Below are 19,337 nucleotides of genomic sequence, written 5' to 3'. Positions count from 1 at the left end.
CCCCTACACTGTCAGCTATGGCCCCTGAACACAGCACATACCCTCTGGGACACACAAGTGCTGAGTAGGGTGAGCCACCACCTAAGGCATCTCATGCTGGTCTGTAACCAGTTATACCGTCCCTTTCCACCCCCCAGGCATGACAATTTGTCTGGTCACTATTCACCCCAGCACCTGAAAACTCAAGAGCTCAGGCTAGAACTTATCTATCAGCAACCCCAACAGAATAACCACTCATTCAACAATAGTCATCCAGCCACAATTAACCTGGGGTCTGCTATGGGCCGCGTCCTTCTCAGGGGGCCAAAGATCCAACAGTGGCAAAAACAGACAAATGTGCCTGCCTTCATGGAGCTGAAATTCTAGTGGAATGGACACAGGCAAGAGAGTAAGTGATATGAGGAAAAATAAAACAGGTCAGATAGGGTAGTCACGGAAGGCCTCTCTGATCAGGTGACATCTGAGTAAAGAGCCAAGAGTGAGTATTTGAGGGAAAGAACAAGTCAGGCAGAGAGAACAGCAAGTGCAAAGGCACGGGGGTAGAAACACGCTGGGTGGGCTTATGGCTGCTGTGGGAAGAGCAATGGGTGCAGTAGGAGATGGTGGAGGAGGAGCCTGGAGCCAGATCAAGCTGGGCCACTGTAAGGACTTCTGGATTTTACTCCCTGTGGTGGGAAGTTACTGGAAGGTTTTTGAACAAGGAAAGGACAAAATCCGATTTACATTTTAAAGGCAGATGTTTTTTCCCAGGAAAAGTACAAAGTGCTCCCAGAGGTCTAAGAGGAAGACATCAGATCTAGCTTAGGTCAGAGAAACAGACAGCGTTTTGAGATAGGCTGGAATTATAGTATAAACAGGACAGGTTTGAAGGGCGATATAAGCAAAGGGACAGCGTCAGTAAAATCATTCAAGTTCTCCTCTTTACCGATGGTTTATGGAAATAAGTCTTGGGAAATGCAGCTTTAAGGTATTGCTGAGCGCTAGAGTTACACAGTTTAAATGATCTCTAGACAGTCTCACTGCGTACCTGGTGATATGGAGGCAACGGCAAAGCCGCGCTAAGTTACAGGCACCAGCCTTTCTGGCTCCTAGGCAGTTTGCCCTACATACTAGCCCTTCCACTTCTGAGGTTCAGATTAGCGCCTCAAAAATTATTTGTCACGTTTCATTTTTCAGCATGCACTGGGAACACTCGAAGACTCTTACATCCCCAGAGGCCAGGGGTCTTCTCCAGAGCCAGTGTGCAGCAGGGACAAACTCCACAATAAATGGAATTCATTCCACACATGCTTTGTTCAAGCACAATTAATAAGTAGCCTATTTTACAAAGGTCTTTTATAAATGTCAATATTACGATGAAGTTTTCATTTGCTACGTCAACCATGGTTTCAGAATTTACCTTTTGAACAAGCTGGTGTCAGAATCTGAAAAATGAACTAAGAACCTTGTGTAACAAATTAAGACGTGTGAACATAACGTGTTCATAAAGCATGGGTCTTGCAAAAAACAAAAAAATTACTGAGACATCTGCTAAGTTGACGGGAAAAAGTGGAATGAGGAGCAAGACATATACATGCTCTTAACATGTCTTCCCCTCAGATGGCTTACGCTTGTAAGGGGAAAAATAGTAACTGTACCTGCAGACACCAAATGCCATTTTGAGCAAATGGTCAAAATTAACCCCATCAATGAGTTGGTTACCTTGCAACCCTAGATGTAACATCTGAGGACACAACATCCCTCTGGTGGTTTTCCAGCCAGACAGGAGTCACCTGAATCCAATCATGAGGAAACATTATACAAGCCTGAGTTGGGAACTCACTCTAAAACAACTGGCCCGCATTAACTATGTCAATGTCATACAATGCCGAGAAAGGAGATCTTCCAGATTAAAGAAAACTAAACAGGCAACGTGATTCACTGCCATACGTGACTTTGGACTGGATTCTGAACTGTGGAGAAAAATGCTGCAAAGGAAGTATCGGGACAATTGGCACAATTGGAATATGGACAGATTTTTTTTTTAAAAGTGTCCATGTTAAACTTCCTGAATTTAGTAACTGTACTATGGTTACATGAAGAGAATACCTGTGCTGTGAGAAAAGATGCACTGAAGAATTAAGGGGCAAAAGGGGATGGTGGCTGCTACCTATTCTCAAATGACTCAGTAAAAATACTGTGTGTGTATGGAGAGAGCAAAAACAAATGATAAAACAAATATAACAAAATGTTAAAAATCAGTGACTATGAGTAATGGGTATTCAGGGCTAGAGGGGGTTCTTGGTATCATTCTTGCAACCTCTCTGTAGTTTCAAATTATTTCAAGATAAAAACTTCTTTTTGCCTTATTTTTTAAATTATAGTTGACACACAATATTACATTAGCATCGGGTATACAACATCGTGATTCCACATTTATACACTTACAATGCGATCACCACGATACACCCAGCGATGGTCTGTCGCCGCACAAGTCATGACAATATTGTTGACTGTGTTCCCTGTGTTGTACACTATATTCCATGACTTACATATCGTGTAACTGGAAGTTTGTGCTTCTTATTCCCCTTCGCCGTTTTTGAAATAATTTTTTATTTTTCAATTACAACTGATGTGTAACACTGTATTAGTTCCAGATGTACACCCCAGTGACTAGACATTTATATCACTTAATGAAGTGATCACCTTGCTAAATCTAGTAACCATGGGACAACATTCATATGCATAGTTCTTATGACATTATTGACTGCATTCCCTGTGCTGTACTCTCCAGCCCCATGACTACTCTGTAACCACCAATTTGCACTTCTAGATCCCTTCCCCGTTTTCACCCAACCCCAACACCCTTCCTATCCAGCAAAGGTCCAAGTGTTCTCTGTATCTATGAGTCTACTTCTATTATGCTTTCATTTATTTTTTTAGAATCCATATACAATTGAAATCATATGGCATTTGTCTTTCTCTGTCCAACTAACTTCACTCAGCACGATACCCTCTAGGTCCCTCCATGTTGTTGCAGATGGCAAGATTTTATTCTTTTTTATGGCTGAGTCATATTCCAGTGTACACAGGTACCGCTTCTTTACCTATTCATCTATATCTTGAGGGACACTTGGGTTGCTTCCATATCTTGGCTAGCGTAAATAATACTGCAGTGAACATATGGATGTATGTGTCTTTTTGACTTAGTGTTTCGGGTTTCTTAGATAAACACCCAGAAGTGGAACTGCGGGGTCCTTCTTTGTCTCTTGTTATAGCCTTTGCCTTAATGTCTCTTTTGTGTGGCACAAGTACTGCTACCCCAGCTCTTTTTTTTTTCATTTCCATTCACATGAAATATAATTTTTCTCCCTTTATTTTCAGTCTGTGGGTGTCTTTAGATCTGAAGTGAGTCTCCTGTAGGCAGCATATGTGAGGGTCTTGTTCTTTTATCCACTCAGCCATATGTCTTTTCACTGAAGAATTTAATTCATTTGCATTTAAAGTAACTACTGAAAGATATGTATTTAATGCCATTTTATTATTCATACTTCTCCTCCTCCTTCTTCTTAAAGAGGACCCTTTAACATTTCTCGTAATACTGCTTTAATGGTGAGGAACTCCTTTAGCTTTTTCTTCTCTGGGAAACTATCTCTCCTTCAATTCTAAATGATAGATTTGCTGGGTAGAGTAATGTTGGTTGTAGGTCCTTGCTTTTCATCACTTTGAATATTTCTTGCCAAATCCTTCTGGCCTGAAATGCTTCTGTTGAGAAATCAGCTGTTGGTCTTATGGGAGCTCCCTTGTAGGTAACTAACAGCTTTTCTCTTGCTGCTTTTGAGATTCTCTGTCTTTAAGCTTTGCCATTTTCATTGTGATGTGTCTTGGTGTGGGCCTCTTTGGGTTCATCTTGTCTGGGACTTCCTGTACTTCTTGGAGTTGTCTTTTCCTTTACCAGGTTAGGGAAGAGTTTTCGGGCATTATTTCTTCAAATCCATTGCTCTATCTTCAACACTTGATGTTGTCCTAGAGGTCCCTTAAGCTACCCTCATTTTGAAAAAATTATTTTTCCTTTTTACTGTTCTGATTGGGTGTTTTCTGATACCTTGTTTTCTAAATGACTGACCTGATCCTTGCTTCATCTAATGTGCTGTTGATTCCTTCTAGTGTATTCTTCATTTCTGACTGGTTATTTTGTATGGTTCCCATGTCCTTTTTAATGTTGTTGAGGTCCTCACCAAGTTCCTTCAGCATCCTTATAACCACTGTTTTGAACTCTGCATCTGGTAGATTGCTTGCCTCCACTGTGGTAAGCTCTTTTTCTGGAGTTTTGATCTGTTCTTTCAGTTGGAACACGTTTCTTTGTCTCTCCATTCCGGCTGCCTCCCTGTGTTTGTTTCTATGTGTTAGGTAGATCTGCTATGTCTCCCAAATTTGGTAGAGTGGACTTATGTAGTAAGGGTCCTGTAGGGCCCAGTGGCATCACCTCCCTGGTCACCTCAGCCAGGCGCTCCAGGTGTAACCCCCTCTGTGAGCTGTGTGCACCTTCCTGTCGTAGTCAGGCCTTAATTGCTGTGGCACATCAATGGCAGGGATTGACCTCTGGGGCCAATCAGCTAGAGGGAGCAGACAGAACTACAGCGGAGGAGCTGCTGTGCAGGGGCTGACTCCATGGAGCAGAACTTGCTTCAGCAGGGCTCTGGTGCCTGCTGAGTCTGCCCCCTGAGTGTGTCATTCGTGGAGGTGGTTGGGTAGTAATCTGGCATGGTCTGAAGTTGGACCTCCACATGCAATGGTTCTTGGGCCTCCCAAGAGGGTCTCACAGGTCAGTCACCACCTGTGCCCTGTCTATAGCCACCAGCATGAGCTACAAAGCAATCTGCAGATGGCTACTAATTGTGCTGGACTTGGAGGTGCCAGGGAAAGGACAAGCTGCAAACTGAGTCCAGCTACCACTAATACCAGGCCTGGGGCCACTTAGCAAGAGGTATGGGGCACATGGAGGCCAGATGCTGCTTGTCTGAGGTTTCTGAACCTTTGAGAAGATTTAGGAAAGTTTTCAGCATGAGCCAAGAGGAGGCTGTCTTGAAAAAGGTACTGGAAACATCTTCGGTGGGCCTACATGCTGAGTAGGGCAGAGTACCAGGGAATCACCAGGGTAGGGCAAACAGTGTGAGCCAGGTGGAGGGAGTCTCAGATATGGTGCCCATCTGTTGGCTCTGTGCGGGGACAGCTCATCAAAGGAACAACAGCCTCTACCAGTACTTCTGTCTGGGAGAAAGCCCCTCCAGCTCTTGCCCTGAAGACAGACACTTCAGTTCCTCCCTGTATGTTCCTGGTGCCTCTCAAGCAGCTACCCTAGTGCTGAGCTCAAAATGAGTTAAGTCCAAGTAAGTTCATGCATGGGCCCTTTAAAAGGAGTACCTGGGACTCCACAAGTCCTCTGTCTCACTCAAACACAATGCCCACTGGTTTTCCCAGACAGAAGTTATGGGGATCTCTGTTCCCAGCACCAGAACCCTGGGCTGGGGGACCTCGTGTGGGGCTGGGCCCCTCATTGCTCAGGGAGGACCTCTGTTGCCGAGATATTTCTCCTGATTTTTAACTGCCACACAGGGTGTGAGGCCAGATTGTTCCATGTTTCCGCCTCTCCCGCCATTCTCAACGTGGCCTCTTCTGTATACCCTTAGTTATAGAACTTCAATTCAGCAAGACTTCAGGCAGTTCTGAATGATGGTTGTTCTGTAGTTTAGCTGTAATTTTGATGTGGTTGTGGGACATTACCAGCACATTTACATACTCTGCCATCTTGACCAGAAGCCAGAAATTTTTTTTAAGTAAAAAGATAGCCCTGGTCCAAATAGGAAGACTTCCTTATTATCTGCTGACAGTCTGGTGAGATAGATCCTGTCATCCCCATTGCAGTCACAGGAAACTATGCTCGAGGTCCCATAGCTAGTAAGGGACAGAGACGGTGTGTGAACCCATGTCTGAATCCAAGGCCTCCAGCCTTGTCTGCCACGTTATTGTTCTGTCTTCTACAAAAAGGAACTTGGGGACAACGAAGTAGAAGAAACACATTAGTTTTCACCAACCGTCACTCCCCACCCAGGAACAGCCCCCTCTCCGTGATGACTTACAGTTTTGGCTTTGTTGAGATGTGTCATCTGAATGTAGCCCCGGTCATGGTGGGAGAGGTAAAGGAAGTAGAAGGGGAAGCAGACCCAGAGGTAAAGACAAGGCACCCACACGAGCACAGTGTTCTGAAAGCACTTGGTGAAGTCGGGATTGCTGGTGTGCCACGTGACGTTCCACTCCTGCAGACACAAACACAGGCATGGCGTCAATGGGACGTGCCAAAGAGGGGCGGGGCCCATGTGGGGTTCAAAACTAGCTGTCCTGGGGTTCAACAGAACAGACAAGACCCCTGCACCTGAGGCCCTCTCGGGCAACATGTGCAAACTGGGGAGTTCAGTACCAGAAAGACCATGAAACAAGGAATCAGGAATAAAAGAAACACCTCCTCACACATAACACGTTCCTGGGAACTGGCAAATTCCACTATTGTACAAAAGATGGAGATGGCCATTTAAAGGAATCTTGAAGGGTATTTTCCTGTAAACTGAAGAGCCCTTTAGTCATACAAATCATTCCTACTTTACTATCTTGTGAACTGAGGACTTTCTAATCTTCTTCATCACCATTATCGACTTCATCACCACCATCATTACCATCACTACGATTACAATCACTCTCATCGGCACCACCACCACCCTAAGCAGCAGCAGCAGCATGGATAACAGCCAACTGTAGTTCTATGTGTAGGCCCTATTCTAAGTACTTTACATGTATCAGTTCCTTCAGATCTGTAAGTACTTTACCCCTCCTTTTTCAGATAGGAAAACTGAGGCACAGAGATGTTCAATGATTTGTCCAAAATCACACAGCTGGTAAGATCTGAAGCAGGATTCAAACTCAAACAATTTGGTTCTGGACTGAGTCCCTGCATTTAATGACTAAGCTATCCGTCCTTGGCAGCAAATTTGTTTTGAATACTGATGTATTTTTTAAGAAACCACCTGCATTTTGCTAAAGAGACAGGTCAGACAGACAGATAGATAGATCAAGGATATCTGCCCAAGAATAAACTTCAACCCACTGTTAGATTTCAGTAACGGATAATTTAATTCAAGTCCTGATCTGACCACTGGCCAGTTACACAACTTTGGGAAAAGTTATTACCCTGTCTTAGAGTCTCAATTTCCTATCTCTACTTCGATTACATCAGATGAATTTAAAGGTCTGGCCCTGGCTGGTGTGGCTCAGTGGATTGAGTGACAGACTGCGAACCAAATGGTCGCAGGTTTGATTCTCGGTCAGGGCATATGCCTGTGTTGTGGGCCAGGTTCCCCGTAGGGGGCACGTGAGAGGCAACCACACATTGATGTTTCTCTCCCTCTCTTTCTCCCTCCTTTCCCCTCTCTCTAAAAATAAATAATTTTTTTAAATTCTTAAATAAAAAAAATAATAAAGGTCTGAATCTGTGGCCCTCAGGCAAATTTGGCCCACAGATGGTTTATTGTTATTATTTGAAGCATGCTTTTAAAAAATAATTTTAGATAGCTACCAACATTTCAAAGCCAGAAATTTCATATAAAAATTTGGATTTCTGGCTTCTCTTAAAAAAAAAATCAGAAAATCTGGCAGCCCTGGTCCCATATTCCCACTTCACAACCATCAGCAAGAGCTGGGGAGTAGGCAGTGTCTGGATAAGGTCCACGTAGGTGTCCCATGGGCCAGTCTCCATGCAGCCCACCTCTCTCCTAGCCTTCTCTGCCCGCCACTGGACAATGCACTCTCCAGATATCTGATTCCAAGCTTTCCCACAGCCAGGTAAGTGAGACCACCAAGGAACTCCAAGGAATCTGGAATCTCATAGCTCCATGCAAGTTTTGAAGCCACATCAACAAATGTAAAAGAAGAGAAAGTGATGGGAACAAGCAAATCATTTCACTTAAAGAAAACATTTGACAATATCATTAAAACATTATGTTCCAGGCATTTCAAAACAGAGACCCCTCGTCATGCACGGCAATGTAAGGGTGTCTAACACAACTGACTGTTTACTTAAAAATGGTAAAGATGATTAAAAAATAAAGAATTTGACTTTATAAAAAGAGAATGAGGTATTAAACAAGTACCTAAACTGGTTCTTTAGAGGTATAGTTGATAAACGATTCTATGATATAAACGTTTATTTTTCCAGAACCAAGGACAAGTAATCAATGAAATGTAAACTTTAAAATGATTAACACACACAAAGGTATTTAGCAAGGAAACTTTTAAACACAAAGAAACCTTTAGGACAAAGGTCATGCTTCTATGAACTTGGGCATCTGATTTTTGATCATAGGACTGATTTAAATCAAAGACTGACTATTTTAACTGGTTTCACTCCCCTTGTAATTCTTACGGTGATGGTGAAAAAAGGGATCCAACTGTTGGTGGTTATTATATACAGAACAGTTTCTGAGCAGTCGCCAGAAAAAGCCCATTCCAAAGGAAAGTGCCCTTCTACCAAGAAAACAATGCTGGGGCTTAATACCTGCAGTCACGTGTACAAGAAGCTCAGTTCACGTGTGAGACATTTCAGTGGCCCAATCCTTGTCCCAATTATTCCTTGCCTGAACTACTGCAATTAGCTTCCTGACCATTATCTTAGCTTCCTAACTATTTCCTGTTTCCAGCCCCTCCTGGCCCCACTAAGTCTTCCCAACTACAGCCGAAGTTATTTTACCTATCCGCACATCCATACAGGTATTTACAGGTGTATCTACCCACCCACTCATAAACCCACCCACCCATCCATTCATCCATCCACCCATGCACCCACCTGTGTCTATTTATTTTTAATAGGTAATACATTTATGTGCTAAACTTTTCCAAACTACACAAAATGTTATTCTGTGAAAAATAAGTTTTCTTCCCTGAACTCACGACCCCCCCCATCCCACCCACAGGCAAAACTGCCACTGCTAACATCTTATGTATTCTTCTAGATTATCCTCCAAACACAGTGTATTTATTTTCTTTCCCCAAAAGGCACCATAATGCATACCTGTTCTTTACCTTAGTTTTTTCACTTAACTAATATTAAAAATTGATCTTTACCAGTATTACAGATCTGCTTTATTCTTGATAGCTTAATTTTATTTCTTTTGAACAAAGGACAGAAGTGACCGGGCATCTTCCCATCCTGTCCCTAACCCCTCAGTTACGCTCTCAAGAGGCAAATGTTATTAGTTTCTCATGTATCCTTCCAGAAAACACCTTATACATATCACAAATAACAAATATGTATTTTCTGTTATCAAATGGAAGGAAGCATACTCCATATGCCACTCTGAACCTTGCTTTTTCCCCCTCTTAATAATAGGTCTTAAAGATCACCCCCCACTGTACATGAACAGTTCCCTCCTCTCTGTGCTGGTGCTTATTGCACGATGGACTTGACTTTACTTCATTAGTCGTCTGCTGACTGGGCCTTGGGTTGCTCTTACAAACAGTGCAGCACTGAATAAATAACTGGTGCTCACGTTACACACGAACAGGCATATTTGTAAGCACTTTTTAGATGTAAACCTGCTGGTCATAGGTGCACACATTAAAAATGTGAACAGACACTGCCTCCCAAATGAATCATCTGTACTCCACCTAATGAGGTATAAAGGCAACTACATCCCTAACCACTGTGTATTAAAAGCTTTCGATCTCTGCCAATCTGATAGCAGAAAATGACTCACGGTAGCTTAACTCCCTTTTCTCTTTATGACGAGTGAAACAGAAGATCTTTCCAAGTGTTTAAAAGCAGTTCCCGCTCAGAGGAAAATTCACAGACTTAATTAAATACATGTATAAGTATATGGGACAGATCTGATGGCCCTGTCTCCTCTGGGTGACAACTACCGATGGCTCCTTATTACCTCTGAGAGCCGATCCTTGCTATGGTGCACAAACTCTTCCACATTCGAGCTCCATCTGTTTCTTCTCCATTTCTCCTGCCCTGTTCCCCAGTGTGTCACCTGAGGCGTGCACTCAAATAAGCATTTGTCAAGCGTGTGTCGGCACTGTTCAAGGCACCGGTGACTCAGGAAGGCCATGGTCCCTGCCTTCAAAGCATTCCCCAGCTGCTAGTCACACGAATGATTCCTCAGCATACGTCTTGCTCAATGTCCTCCCTACATGTCTTTCCATCATAACAAACTCCTATCATCCTTCAAAACCCAACTCAGGTACCTCCTTTAAGAAGCCTTCCTCCTGGCTCCCAACCATCAGACACCCCTCATTCCCCCTCCCCTCTGCAGTGGTTTTCTTACATGTCTGCAATACCTCTGTCCTTCAAGGACTACGCAAGGACCTCACTCAGTGCCAGGACCCTGCTACATTTATCTGTGACTACCATCCTCCTAGGCAGCAGGTGGGCCAAGCCATGTCTTCCCTCCCTGGCATGATTTCCTACTTTACTTTTTAAAAAATAACAGTTCATTCAAGTACAACCTAGCACTGACCCCTGATCTCCTGTGAACCTGGACAGGTCACTTATCTATACATAGCAGACACTAATAATAATAACCGCCACTGCTACCACCAGCCTGCCCAGAGTCAGGAAGCTTAAAGAACAAAGAAAAGCTCAAGTCAAGAAGTGAGGAAGAGGAAATCGGGAAGCATCTAAGGACACGGGACCCCAGAAGGAGAGGTCAGAGAACCTAGAAAGGAAAGCACTTACTCTTCAGAGGGCAGCTTCCTGCTCAAAGCCAGATGGCCGACCCTGACCAGGAGGGCAGAGAGGGAGGGAGGAGGAAGGAAGGGGGCACATGGAAAGGGGAAATACGATTGTGAACATGAACTTCATTGCTGCAGAATACAGGCAACGCAGGCCATCCCGCCCCCAGCCCCCACACGGCCTCAGTTGCTGCTCCTACCACAGCCAACAGCGGCCCTGACCACAACTGGCACAGTAGTGAAGGTAAGAATGTTGGGGGCCCCCTGCATGTCCCTCGCTGGCTGGGACCTTGGTGTCTCCACCATCCAAACTCCAGGAGACAAGCAGTGTGGCCCCCGCTATTTGGGATTTCTGGGGGAAACAGCAAATGCCGAAGACCATTAGGGAAGGATGGATGGGTCACTGAGCCTGCTGTTCACTCACTATGCCCGACCGCCCGACCCCTTGACCCCCAGGAGAGCAGCTGCCCTGGCTCTCCTTTCAGAAGCTCTGCCTCCTACTCCGAGGAGCTTCAGAAATCAAGCTGATCAAACTCCCGCTTTCTGATTCTGTCCATCAGCCCAGCTTCTGGGAAATGAAATTCAGCCCAGCACAGGCCCAGGCATCGCACTCCAGGGAACCTGGCCCAAGGGCATCTCAACAGAAAAGGCACAGCCCCAGATTCCTCTGACTGAGGCTTCCCTGTCACAGGACTCCTCCACAGCTTAGTCATCTTCTAAGTCCCCCTGCCCTCAGCCCTGACAGTCAGGATCCAGGGAACAAGTTCAGATCTGCTTGGCCCATGAACTTTGGGAGTTCATGAAATTTCTTTGTGTGGTGGCCTCTCTTACCCTTCTCTCTCTGGGTGGAAAAACGACAATCACCACATTCTGAGCACTGACCTAAGTCTCCCACAGACAGGACTCTAGTCAGTTCTCACAAAGAGAGACACTGCTGTTATCCCCATTTCACAAATAAGGAAACCGAGGCACCAGGAAATAAGCCATCTTCCCAAAGGTCATGCTGCAGTGTGTCTATGGTCCCCACCCCAATCCCCATGCATATTTTCCCTTCTCTGCAATAGCCCCTGACTCTTCTTCATAAACCAACCCTCTGTTCTCAGCCACACACTAAGGGCAAAGCTCCAGAGGTGGGCCCTCATTAGCCTCAGCCAATCAGCAGAGTCCTTTACCTACATGCTGGTGATTAGTTCAAGAATGGGCACTTGACTCCAAGTGGAGCCAATCACAGTAAGGACACATCCTCTCTTGTCCCCAAAGATGCAGGGTGAGGGTATGGGGTTTTCAGGCATCTCAGCCACTTACGAGGGAAGCGCTGAGGGCTGGGAGGGGTAAGGAAGGGAAGTACCACCATGGCAAGTGTCAGAATGAAGCTGACACCATAAAAAATGGAGATGAAATAAACTGGTGCTTAGTGTCATTGTGAACTGCTGAATCGAGCTGTACCTGCAGCCGCCCTCCCACTGGACTTCCCCAATAAATTTGCTTTACTGTTTACACAAGATGAGAACAAATTTGCTTTCACAATACAAAGCATCCTAGCAGTACAAGTTTTGATCCACTGTGTCTGTCCCCTTGTCTTTTTCCTTACAAGCCCAGCATTCATCTCTTCTCATTCACTGTGTGACCTTAGACAAGTTACTCAATCTCTCTGAGCCTCATCTATGACTAAGGCTAAGAATACCTATCTCCTAAAGCTATTCTAAAGAATAAATAAAATTACATACACACAGGGCCCAGCTGAGTATAACAACATCCAATAAAGAGCTACTAACAATAACCTTAATTCTGTGTCAGTAATAAAAATAAATGAAGTTTATAGCATTATAACCTTACTATGATAATCTCATATTATCAATAATAACACAACCTAGCTTTAACTAAGCAATCTTCATGATCACTAAAAGGGAAGTTGTTTTTATCCCCATTCGGTAGTTGAGGAAACTGCGACACAGAGAAGTCAAATAACTTACCTAAGACCACACAGCTTGTAGGTAATGAGGTTGGGGCTCAAACCTAGGACACCTGATTACTGAGTCTCCCTAACCCCCACGCTGGCTCCTAGTGGTGGGTAATGTATGAACTTTAACAGGGCCTTCTGGAGCACGTGCTTTCCTCTTGACAAATCTGGGCCACGAGGAAGATCTCGGTCCTCAAACCACCACCAAGTTCAGAACCAGTTACCTGCATTTGTTATAAATTACCATAAACTCGGCGTGTTAAAACAACACAATTTTTTATCATACCAATCTAGAGGTCAGAAATCTGAAATGGGTTTCACTGGGCCAAAATCAAGGTGTGAGCAGGGCTGTGTCTGAAGACTCTGAGGGAGACCATTTCTCTGCCTTTTCCAGTTTCTAGAGGCCACTCACATCCCTGAGCTTGTGGCCCCTTCTTCCACCTTCAAAGCCAGCAGCATCAGCCAATCCTTCTCAGGCTGCCACCTCTCTGTTTCTCTCTCTCCTTCCTCCTCTTGCACTTACAAGGACCCTCGTGATGACCCTGGGCCCACCCAGATTACCCAGAATAATCTCCTATCTCAAGGTGAGCAAATTCAACTCCATCTGCAGTCTTCACTTCCTCTGCTGTGTAACCTAACATGTTCACAGATTCCAGGGATTAGGTCTTGGACATCACACCCCCTCAGTTTGACACTGGTTCCCCCTAACCATTTTGTGACATTCCAGGGGCACCATCGCTCCTCTCAGTGGGATCAGATTCAGAAGTCACCTGAATCCTGCCAGGTACAGGTGAAGTGGCCCTGGGCAGGCCCAAGATGTGGTCTCGTACCAAGTGACCCTGATGCTGACCGGCCCTCTCAGCCCAGCCATGCTTCAGCCAGAGCCTCTGTGGTGCTCTCTCCATCCCTGCTGCTCCAGCCTGGCTAATACAGCTCCCACAGGGACATGCCTGGGGCCTGCATAGAGACAAGGGAAAGGGCCCTGCCCAGCACCCAGCCAGGAAGGAGAGAAGGCTGCAGAGAGGAGGAAAGGTGGACAACAGGGGACGTGATTATGAATATGAACTGCTGCTCAGTGTCGCCAATGTCTGGGAGCCGGAGTTGCTCTGACGCTATTTAGAAACAAGGACTTGCTATTCACCTGGCCTTCCACTGGGGTCTGAACATCTATTTTCCAATTCAGTCATCTCAATAACTTACGATAGTTGGGTTTCTCCCCCTCAGTGACAATTATTTATCAGGACACTACTATGTGCCAATATTATTGTTTTAAGATTTTATTTATTTATTTTTAGAGAAAGGGGAAGGGAGGGAGAAAGAAAGGGAGAGAAACGTCGATGTTGAGAGATACATCAATCAGTTGCCTCTTCCACACCCCCAACTAGAGACCTAGCCCGCATGTGCCCTAACTGGGAATCGAACCAGTGAACCTTCAGTTCGCAGGCTGGCACTCAATCCACTGAGCCACACCAGCCATTGTGCCAATACTATCTGAAGGTTAATAAAGTTTCCACTCTCACAGAGTTTGTCTATCATAAGGCAGATACTACACAGATAAACAACTATACGCATGTCTCACGGCCACGAGTGCCCTGGAAAGGAATAAGAGAGGCAGAGAATAATGGCAGGAGGTGGGTGCTATTTTTATATCAGGTGGACAGAAAAGGCTTCTGGGCCAAGACGACATCTGAGCAAAGACCTGAAGGAAGTAAAGAAGTATGTGCCACCTTCCTCCACTGATGGGAAGAAAAAGCATGAGGGCGAATTCAGGTTCTTAGTAGCACATGCCAGGGCTGTGCTCAGGGCTTTATCTCACATTCAGTCATCGTGAACAACTCTGGGAGGCTGGCACTACAATTCAACCCATTTCACACATATAAAAACTGAGGCCCAGTCACTAACCTGAAAGCAGCATACACAGCCAGGAAACTGAATCCAAGCGTAGATGCCTCACTATACATAGAAAATGCACTGGTTCCATTTTTTGTTTATCACATACATGTACTACCGGTCCCATTTAAAATCAGCATTAAAGGCTATACAGATGCTGGTCTAGGTAGGGAAATTTTCTTAGAAGGAGACAAGAAAAACAAAAGCTAACAGTGACTATCTCCAGGGGGTAGGGTTGAAGCTGGTAAGAGGAAGCAACTATTAGTTTTTGTTTTATTATCTTTTGTACTGTTTGAATTTTTTACTCTGCATGTTTTCCCCCTAAAATAACAATAACAATAGCAAAGTGAGTTCACACTTTAAATAAATAAACAGCAGCAGCAGGATTTAAGAGTAGAAATTTCTTAATGCTGAGCTGGGAACAAAGAGAAAACACACACTGACAGGCGCCCATTAGCAGCAGTGTTTGCCAGGCCAGACACGGTGCTGTTTTCCATGCATGAGTCCATTTAAACCTCCAACATGCCTACTAAGTCAAGACTATTATAACTGCCCTTTTTCAGGGGAGGACTCTGAGGCCCAGAGAGGTTATGAACTTGCTCAGCCTCACTGAGCCAGGAAGAGGCAGAGCAGGGATTTGAACCCACAGAGAGTCTGACACAGCTCTTAACTCCTGGGCTCCACCACCTCTCAGCCTCCTGGCTTGAACTCTAAGGGCTTTGCAAAGTTAATGACCTCACCATTCAGCCTGGGACAGCTTGGAAGGCAACATTCTCTGGGGCAGGACATCAACTAAATGTCCTCAGGCTTAAGGGATTCCAAGCTCATCTGTGCAAAATGAAGAAGCAACTTTCACACTCAGACACAGAAATAGTCTACAACCCCTTCTACCCACCTACCCAATGTGAGCAATACAAGGTGATGCTTAAGAACACAACGTGCAAGGTCTGGATTTGCAGCCGGAAACTTTTTTGTCTTCAGGGGCTGCCCCATGCCTTGTAGGATGTTGAGGGCATCCCTGACCTCTACCCAATAGATGCCAGGACCACACATCAAGTTTAATCCTTCCAAACAACGGAGAGAGGCAGGTAGTATAATTAAACCCATTTTACAGATACAGAAACTTAGGTCACATAACCTGCAAGCAGCATACACAGCCAGTTCTGACAACCAAAAATGTCTCTAGACCCTGCCAAATGTGCCCTGGAGGATAACCTGCCCCCATTACCCTAACAATGGCCTCGATTTCTTCCTCTGTGAAGTAAGACTAACTCTAGGACCCACCTATTATAGAATAATCAGGCGGGTTTCCAGGTTGAGTTCTGGGACAAGACAATAATTAATGAACATAAGCATAGTTTCATTCATTCATTCATTCATTCATTCATACAATGAGTATTTATTGAGCACCTACCATGTGCCAAAATCTGGGCTAATCATGGGGATATGGAGATAAGTCAGACACAGTCTCTGCCCTTGAAGGACACTCAGTCCACTAAAGATAAAAGGTCTCAAATCAAAACAAAACTACAAAGGGCAAATACTTGCTAAGAAGAAAAAGGGAAGGGTGTTAGAACAGCAAATATCAGAGGTGGTCAGGGGTGACAACCTGGGAAGGTGACATTTTAGCAGAGACTAAAAGGGTCAGGAGAAGCCAATCATGCACAGACATGTGTGGGTAACATCTTTTCAAAAAATGAAGTAAGTGCCCTGGCCACCGTGGCTCAGTTGGTTGGAGCATCATCCCATACTCCAAAAGGTCATGGGTTTGACCCCCAGTCAGGGCACACGCCTTGGTTATGGGTTTGGTCCCTGCTTGGGGCATGTGCTAGAGGCAAGTAATCAATGTTTCTCTCCCTCTCTCTCTAAAATCAATAAGCATGTCCTTGGGTGAGGATTTTTTAAAAAAGAAGAAGGAAGTGAGGGAGGAAGGGAGAGAAAGGAGGAAGGGAATAAATAAAATGAACACAAACAGCCAAGAGTGAGGACCCTGGTGCTAGAATGCCTGGGCCTGAATCACTGCTAATTGCCTCTTGACCTTCAGAAAGTTAGCTAATCTCTTCCATCCCGGACTCTCTCGTGTGCAAACAGAATTAATAATGGAACCTAGTACACGCACATGGACTGCAGGGTTAAGTGCTTAGCTTGCCCAGAGCTGCCTAACAAGGGCTGGGGCAAGCAGGATGCAGAACAGACTGCTGGCCTGGCATGACCAGCCACTTTGCAGAGTGCAAGCCCATGGGGCTGAGACTCAGGCTAATAACAGGAATGATGATATGGCAGCTCTTCTGAAGCACTGCCTGTATGCCGGGACTATGTTCCAGGGTAATGTGTATCATTCCATTTCTTCATCAGAGCCACCTTATGAGGTAGATACGATCTTATTCCCATTTTAGAGAGGGACACAGAAGCAAACAAGGGTAAGAAGACTTGTTGGAAGGTCAGGGGCAGGACCTGGTGGAGTCTGCATTCAAACCCAGAGAGGCTGGCTCCAGAGTCCTGGCAAACTGTCCTGCAAAGCAGGGGAGGGAGAGCTGCAGAACACAGCCAAGGGCTGGGCCGCTGAAAACGGATGCAGGGCGAGGCAACAGGCCACGTATAAAGCCACAGTCAAAACCAACCCAGGTGCCAAGTCCCCTGCAAGGAGTGTTACCAAGCAAAGGAAAACTATGAAAAGGAAGCTGGAAGGCCACAACTGTCAGGGACCCGCTGGGCTTCTGGACACTAGTCCTGTTTACAGAACCAGCAAGGGGCTTCATTTGCCTACCAGAGTCCTGAAAGGGATCCAGTGAAAGGTCAAGCAGCGTGAGACACAGGGGGAGAAGGGCCACCAGCGCCAGCATCTCACTAGCAGGCACGTCCCCTGCCCACTGCTGGGCTGAGCGGCAAACTTCCCTCACTCTCTGACTCACCAGAGTAAAGCCCAGAAACGGAGGGGGGCGCAGTCTCCACACTTTACTCCCAGCACCCAGAGAGGCAGGACAAGGCCCGCCCAGTCAAAAGCCCCAAACCCCTATCCCTACTGGATCCTCATGCCCAGAATTCAGAACTGAACATTTTTTGTGAGAAAAGGGGCAAGAGTTTTCATGCAAAACCAGGACACCTGTCCTAACAGGACTTCGGTGATGAGAGGAAGACGGCCACGGCTGCCTATCACGAGTATCCAGGTGTCAGCAGACTGCAGCTTGATCTGACCTGTCCTGCACTCTCACCTGGGCCCTTCCCTACAAAGCACACACCGTCTTCGCATTCTCCAGCCAGCCCCAACCATTGGCTGAGTTCATCCCTAGCCACTTCCTCTCCTTTTATCAGACTCTGGAGCTTCACCAAATCCTCCATCAGGGGCCATGTTCCAGGGACTTGGGAGGGCTCAGGCATGTGTCCAGCATAGGAATATATCTGGGGACATGGCAGTAGGTAGAACTGGTGGCATTCATCCGTTTCCTGGGGCCTTTGTCCACCCAGCAGTGAACAAAGGGCTTGCCCTCCTGGAGAGTAAACAAGATAAATATAGATAGATAGACAGACAGACAGACAGACAGACATAGCATGTAGTGTGTGTGTGTGTGTGTGTGTGTGTGTGTGTGTGTGTGTGTGTGAGAGAGAGAGAGAGACAGACAGACAGAGAGGTTGAGAGAGAAAGTGAGTTGTGATTTAAAAAGGCTCAGCGAAGTGAAAAGGCCTCCCTGAAAAGGTGTACCGGTTGAAGGAAATAAGAGAGTAAGCCACCCGGGGGAAGAATCTGGGGGAGAGCAAAGGAAACAGCAAGTGCAAAGGTCCTGAGGTAGGAACCTGTCTGGCATTTCGGAGCAATAATACAGAGGCCAACATGACTCAACAGTAATGGGAGATGAAGTCAGGGAGGAAGGTGGGGGACAGGCCAGGGTAGACTGTGCGAGACGCACAGGCCATTGTAGGGCTTTTAATTTTCACTCAGAGTCACTTGGGGACCATGGATTTGATGTGTCACAATCTTATTTATGTTTTCACATAATGGTTCTCAACCTAAGGCAGGTTCCCCATCACCACCACCACCACCAGGGGACATCTGGCAACATCTGGAGACATTTTTGATAACACTACTGGGGTGAGGGTGGGGGAACAGGCATTTCTCCAGTAGAGGACAGGGATGCTCTAACCATCCGCAATGCACAGGACAGCCCCCTCAGCCCCACGTGTCAGTAGTGCCAAGGCTGGGAAACTCTGTTTTCACAGAATCCCTGCCCTTCCCAAGTTGAGGTCCATATTCCCCACAACTAACCCTGTTTGGGCAGATGCGGTGTCAGCTCCTCACCATGTGATACTAGGCAAGCAACTAAGCCTCAGTTTCCATATCTGTAAAGTGGGAACACTACTGAGATGACGCAAAAACACACTTAAGTAAGCATAGCCAGTGCACACAGTAGGTGTTCAATAAATGTCACTGCTATTACTGTGATTACTTCTACATCCATCTCTTGCTACATCCCTTCCACATATCCAGCCTCACCAAATGATTCTTTCTTTCATCCAACAAAGATGTTTTGAGCCTGTAATAATGTGCCAGGAACTATGTCGGCCAGGTGTCATAGGCAGAAGAGTCCCAAAGGTGTCCACATCCCCATCCCCAGAATGGGTATGTTACCTTACACGGTCAAGTGGATGTTACAGATGTGATTCAGTTAAGGCTCCGGAGACGAGAGGTCATCCTGGATTATCCAGGTGGGACCCCTGGACTCGGGGGAGA

The 19,337-nt window shown here is 45.7% G+C and overlaps 1 protein-coding gene across 2 annotated transcripts in view; it reads right to left on the bottom strand.

Annotated features, from left to right (window-relative positions):
• Positions 1-19,337, bottom strand: part of ABCC1 (ATP binding cassette subfamily C member 1 (ABCC1 blood group)) — a 137,290-nt gene that overhangs the window by 96,940 nt on the left and 21,013 nt on the right. For both annotated transcript variants that reach the window (XM_053929491.1, XM_053929494.1), the window contains exon 2: positions 6,120-6,296. In XM_053929491.1, the coding sequence (XP_053785466.1) occupies positions 6,120-6,296 (177 nt within the window). The remainder of the gene's footprint in view (positions 1-6,119; positions 6,297-19,337) is intronic.

Source organism: Desmodus rotundus, chromosome 1 (genome assembly GCF_022682495.2).
Source record: "Desmodus rotundus isolate HL8 chromosome 1, HLdesRot8A.1, whole genome shotgun sequence".
NCBI lineage: Eukaryota > Metazoa > Chordata > Mammalia > Chiroptera > Phyllostomidae > Desmodus > Desmodus rotundus.
Note: the sequence above shows the minus strand (reverse complement) of the source record. Positions and strands in the feature narration are given on the sequence as shown.